The sequence below is a fragment of the Arabidopsis lyrata genome (genome assembly GCF_000004255.2).
Source record: "Arabidopsis lyrata subsp. lyrata unplaced genomic scaffold ARALYscaffold_6, whole genome shotgun sequence".
Classification (NCBI taxonomy): domain Eukaryota; kingdom Viridiplantae; phylum Streptophyta; class Magnoliopsida; order Brassicales; family Brassicaceae; genus Arabidopsis; species Arabidopsis lyrata.
In genome coordinates, this window is record NW_003302550.1 from 2,747,782 (window position 1) to 2,753,988 (window position 6,207).

At 33.2% G+C, this 6,207-nt stretch overlaps 1 protein-coding gene and 1 long non-coding RNA gene across 3 annotated transcripts; one reads left to right on the forward strand and one right to left on the reverse strand.

Annotated features, from left to right (window-relative positions):
* The first annotated feature begins 2,186 nt into the window (after positions 1–2,186).
* Positions 2,187–3,600, forward strand: LOC9309368 (embryo-specific protein ATS3). 2 transcript variants are annotated; one of them, XM_021020206.1, is made up of 3 exons: positions 2,187–2,450; positions 2,568–2,669; positions 3,015–3,593. In XM_021020206.1, the coding sequence occupies exons 1-3, from the start codon at positions 2,367–2,369 to the stop codon at positions 3,459–3,461; spliced, it is 633 nt and encodes a 210-aa protein (XP_020875865.1). In that variant the 5' UTR covers positions 2,187–2,366; the 3' UTR covers positions 3,462–3,593. The 2 variants fall into 2 exon arrangements, with proteins under 2 accessions (XP_020875865.1, XP_020875864.1); XM_021020205.1 differs by having other exon boundaries at positions 2,200–2,450; positions 2,559–2,669; positions 3,015–3,600.
* LOC110227076 lies at positions 3,563–3,915 on the reverse strand. Its single transcript, XR_002330880.1, has 3 exons — positions 3,894–3,915; positions 3,751–3,801; positions 3,563–3,652 (listed from the first exon to the last, which is right to left on the reverse strand). It is a non-coding gene; the product is annotated as an uncharacterized LOC110227076 (long non-coding RNA).
* Positions 3,916–6,207: the final 2,292 nt, after the last annotated feature.

Here is a 6,207-nt window from a genome sequence, read left to right on the forward strand (position 1 = left end):
TATAGCGAGTTACGTTTGGTCCTCTTAGCTTAATATGGACCGACCGTATCTTCTTCCCATCTTGATTCTTCTATGTTGTACGACTTACTATGGTCAAACTTTTTGATATCTGTGTAAGGTAAGTATTAGTAAATTATACCATAAGATAGTTCTCCAGTCGAATAATGCCGTTGAAAACTTGTATTAAAACATTATACTGGCTAAACTAATCAAACTAATCTTTATAATTGAGCTGAATAAACAGTAACTTTTCTTTCAAACTGTGAAAATATAGAAAATTAAGTAATGGAAATTAGCTGCGACAGTAAAATCAGTAGACTCGGTGACCATAAAGATTTATGTAAATCCACAAAAACGTAAAAGGAGATGGGGCTCGTATATCCACAGGATATAAAAATCTCGTGAATGTTCAGCTATATAAGCAACTCTAGGCTTTTAGACTCGAACGTTGCATGGTTCTAATATGTGACTAGACCAATCTGCACGCATTCTACAGTAGTCTAAACTAGACCAATTCAATTGTTTTTTAGTATGTTCCCTCTTAATAAATGTTTCTTGCGTCGAAACAATAAATGAGGCCTTTAACAAAAAAAAAAAAAAAAAAAAAAAACAATAAATGAGGTGCAGCGTCTTACCAAAAAATAAATAAATGAGGTGCTGCGTTAGTTGTAGTGGTCTAGTATATATGATCAGTGGTGTGGTTTTTGTTGTTAATACCGGACAGTTAGTATATATAATCAAAATCTTGAGTGAAAAATGGCATAGTTAAGGAAATTAGTCGGTACGAACTATAAATTTCTTAGACGTAATGACACATATTCACTGTTCACCACGTTCCAAGCTTTGCGGATTTTATTTATTGATATGCATGGAAATAAATGAGATTTGATCATATACCCACATAAGAAACATTTGTTTATTTTGAAACTAATTCACTTATTCAGGCAAGCATTTCTTTACATTGCTTTTATATAGGAAGACTTACGTATATATATAGGGGACTTATTATAGTTATATAGCAGACTAGCTTATATGCCTACAGTGAAGAGCCAATCAGAGAAGACAAGCGTGGATTTTACCAGATCCACGTGGCGTGATCAAACAGGCCCAAAATATGTAGTAAAAGCTGTGACAAAAGCTGTGAAGATTGTTTGGTCTGCATGCATGGGAAGTAATTTTAATTTACCTATGTTTAAAACATTTACAGTATTTTCTACCAATATATAAGATAATTCGATTTATTTTTTCCTTCAATGTAACATTACTCTGGCAAAAAGTATTACATGTAATCGTATAATATCTTTTATTATAAAATTTATTACAGTATGTTTTAAAAATTAGATTTATCTATCTGTGAATTTAATTCACCTTTTAAGAATCTTAAAACTAACTTATCCTTAAAACCAACACACAGAAAAACTAACTTGTCTTCATCGAATGTAATTGTATGCGAGAAAAGGAAACAACTCCAACTATACGAGTTCGGATCTCAGTGTGACATCCATATGTCTTATCTCTCGTACATCTTATATTAATATCAAGCAGCAATCGTGACAACACGTAGTCATTGAGTATATAATATATATCCAACAAGTTTGAGCATGAAAATTAGTTTTAACTTAATAACCAGTTTCTTGAAAGAAAAAAGAACTTTATAACCAGTTTCAAATTAATGCAGTTCCGATCGAGTAGTAATTTGAGATGCAATAATGGTTGTGTCATATCTTGATTGTTAACTTACTACCGGTAACGTGAAGGGGCTGCCACTCTGTATGACTGTATCCAAGCCTAATCCTGACCCAAATGTTGGCCCAATATTACTACCACACTAAAAACTAAAAAAAAATAGTATTAAAACAAAATTACTATGGGGGAGCAATATACTTATCAGAAAACGTTGTTTTTTGTTGTAATTGTTCAGTTTATTCAAAAGAAATGAACATGCATGGATGTTCTGAAAGTGATGTATTTGTCTGCAAACAGCAATTTCACTTGTTTCTCTCGCTGATGAAAGACAATTTTGTAATTTGTATTGATTTTTATTATAGCGGGTATATTTGGTGACATAAATTAAAGCGTTGTGATTTTTTAAGGGGTAAAAAGAAACACGATAAATGATTACGAAATAATTTAAGAAATTGTAAGAGAGTAGTAAAATAAAATAAAAACAATTTGGAATTTTAATTTTGCATCTCAATGGATTGATATTACAAGTGCCAAGTGTGGTGTCCATGAGAAAATTAGTCGCAGCTGATGACAACAAACATCAGGGCATTTATAATTTATATATAACCATCACGAGAGCTAGCTTCGTTCTTTATCTATCTCTTCTCTTAATCACAACACACACAAATCTCTGAACTAAAATGACATTCCCTTCACTCTCTGCCTCATTTCTCTTCTTGGCCTTCGTCTTCGTTACGCATGCATTCGACCTCAGCATCATCCAGGTTCTTCTTGTTTTCTATTTTATGGTTAACAAAATAACCATAACCGGTTTTCTCTCACATTCCTGTATATTTGTGTTTTTTTTTTTTTTTTTTGTGAAAATCATGTAGATGCAACAGGGAACATGTCCGTACACAGTGGTTGTCATGACAAGCTGCCTTTCTCCGGAGTCGACAAGAGATCAGATCAGCATCGTTTTTGGCGATGCCGATGGTAACAAGGTTAAGTATCTCCGATAGACTAACTCCGGTTTTACTAGTACGGTTTGGTGTGCCCTTTTTGTATAGTCTTAAGTCTCCATTTTTATTTGCTCCAAAGTGGTTTAGAGCTTGAAAGATCATGGTTTAATTTGAAAATGTGGATCTTTTTCCCAAAAAGAAAAAAATAATTATTATTATAGATTGATGCAAGCAATTGCATGTGCGCTCTATACATGTAACTTAGCATTTTACTAATATTTTCGTTGTTTTAGGTTGTATAAGAAATAGTCTTTATTTGCATGTGTGCTCAATACAAGTAACTTTGCAGTGATTTCAATAAAATGTTAAATATCTTCTTTGTTTTAGGTGTATGCACCGAAACTAGGCGGTTCCGTAAGAGGAGCAGGGGGTTTGGGGAAGTGTTCAACGAACACATTCCAAGTGAGAGGTCAATGTCTGAATGACCCTATCTGCTCTCTCTATATCAACCGGAATGGACCCGACGGTTGGGTCCCGGAGTCCATCGAAATCTACTCAGAAGGTTCAAAGTCTGTTAAATTCGACTTCAGCAAGAGCGTCCCACAAATAAACACTTGGTACGGCCACAACAACTGCAACACCACAGGCAGACCATCGTCTCCCGATTTGCCTCCGCCGCAATTTCCGCCAGAATTTCCACCGGAGACACCTGCAATCCCGCCGCCGCCTCCACCAAGGCCGTCTGCTGCTGCAAGACTTGGAGATGGTGAGAGTGTTTTCCTTGCGTTTGTCATTGCGACTGCGATCGCTGCAATGGTTCGTTGGACTTACTAGCTAGTTGAAGAGCGTGTTGGGTTCCGTGAGGCTTTTCTTTCTTTCCGTCGAATGTTTTCGTTTTGCTTTCTGCCTCTTCGTTGTTGTAGAAAACATAATTACTTATAAAGTATGTGTGCATGAGTTCCTATTTAGCTTCGATTATTAGTTGGTACCAACTTCATGTATTTCAAGAGATAATCAATCACTTTCTTGTGCACAAAAAAAAAACAAATCCATCACTTTCCATAACCAGTAGTGTTTCGACTTGAGTTTTAGCGAGATAGTATGATAATTTTTAAAGACGTACATGATAATTTGTGATCAATTTTGCCAGTTGGTTTGAAGATTTATTCAAAATCTGGTGTATAAAGAAATTAAGAATAGGTAAATTACAAACAGATTCTATTGAGAGAAACAAGAAAGATAATTTAAATCATGTGAACAACAAACCTCAACTGATCAAGGCATAATTGATGACAGTTCACGGAAAACATAAATGAACCAAACTTTTGATTCGATTTGTATAAGATATTGAAGTGTTGTCGAAAACTGGAATGCATGGAATTTGTCTGGCAGTAGTAGGTGGAGTTCATGGAAGAAGTGGCACCACGTAACTATTCCCTGTAGACAAATTTCTTCTTTTTTCGGACATCTGGTTTCACGTGTCCTTGAACTAAAATCGGGATTAAATATGAGCTATATTCTATTGATGTTAAACGATCCATTTTAATTTTTTTGTTTTTTTTTTGTTTTTAGTCACAGTAAAAAATAAGGTATTCAAGTTAGATAACCAGGAGTTGTCTCCTAGTGGTAAAAGACCTCCAGCACTTGGGTTCGATTCTTGGTTACTACGGAATTCATATAACGGCTACAGGCTCTAAGACCACGTCAGTTCCGTTTGGACACGACGATAGTCGGACTACTTCGGTGGGACCGGATATCTGGGTTATAAAAAAAAAAGAGATGGATATTCCGCCGCTAATTATTCTGCCGAACAAATGAATTGAATCGGTAATAAGAGTTTATTCGATGGATCCTGGCCGAAAAAACTAAAACAAAAGACCTAGCTAAGCCCAAATACTAAGGCCCATCAAGAGACGTCAAGGCGTAATTTCAATTTGTTATAGAAAACTCTTAACTTCCGAGGCCCATGAAAAAATAGAGTGGTAAATCAAACCTCAAATGCAATTTGTTTGTAGTTGTACACTTGTACTATGAAGAAAATCGAATAAAAACTAGTCGAATGGTTTAGTTTTTACAACGGTCCAAACAAAATACCATTTACATTTACTTCCACAAACTTATAATAATATAAATCATAACAATCCAAATTCCACGTATCTATAAAATCCAATGGATCGAAATTCAAGAAATTAGTTACAAAAAATATATAAGAACCCTTTCCTCGACGTAATCTCTGGCCATTATAATTTAGTTTTTCGTTGAAGACAAATACGATGGAAAAGACAAAACGACCCAAGGTATAAACAATACGACATGTCATCTCTTACGTAAGCATAAAAAAAAAAAAAATACAATCTTAATTCCTAACCTTGTCATTTAGGAAAAAACAAATTATTTAAAATTGGGCATTGCGAGAAAACATATATAAATATTACTATTTATTAAGAAGTACGTACCAAGGTGTCAAATGAAAAAAAAATAAAAACAAATAAAAGAGAAGTATTTACAAAATTACAAGTAAGAATATGAATAAGCAACATGTATTATAAGGCTGTGACTTTTGTCATTTACAGTTATATTTTGAAGATTAATATAGGATAGTTAACTCTTACTTGTACTTTTTTTTTTTTTTTTTCTTACTTGTACTTTTCATGTGTAGGTAGGTTAAAATATTTTATATATTAGATTTGAATCAAGCGACATATTGGATATCTATGTCAAGAGATACTAGCTAGGCCATGATGCTCAAACATTTCAACATGATGATAATTCTGTTGGGTGATTGATCAATACCTACAATTTGAGATTTTTGACCGTCATGTGTGTGTGTGTCTCACCTATCTCCGAACTCAATAAATTTAAAACATTTGACTGTGAGTATACTACGTGATCAAAGATTCACAATATCGAAAATTCTTGTATTATTGGAACGATTTGTTGTCGATCTTATAGGATGCCTATGCCACTTTAAGACTCAAATTTGTATAAAGTAATTTGTTCTACGGTTTTACCACAAGAAATTTGTATTGTAGTTTAACTATTTATATTTGCACAAAAAAAAAAAAGTTTAACTATTTATATGATTATCATAGGTATAATTTATCGACGTGGAGTACTCTCAATATGGAGATTTTATATAGTAAAAAAAACAATTGGCCAGGAGTAAAGCACATGAACTGATGACTTATCTCGATTGAAGCAATTGCCACCGTGAGAATCTAAATTTAGAGATGGGCGAAAAATAGTATGAAAATGATCCAATCATCATCTATTTGTTACTGTTCTAGTTATTTAATGGCAGTCGTAATTCGTAAAACAATCTTAAAACTTTCTTCAAATCTATTTAAATTTTTTAATGTTCAACCTTGTTCGGTTAACAAAACCATATTGGTTTACACTGTACCATTTACTTCTACGATTATTATTAAAATGATAAAATTATTTACTTAAAGATAAACAACTAATTTGATAAAATATTATGATTTATGCTGAATATTATTTTAACGTTCTCTAATTAACTGTAAAAAAAAATGTTGTTTGTTTGTTTCATAACTCTAAATTTTCTTCAATAAAAAAAAAT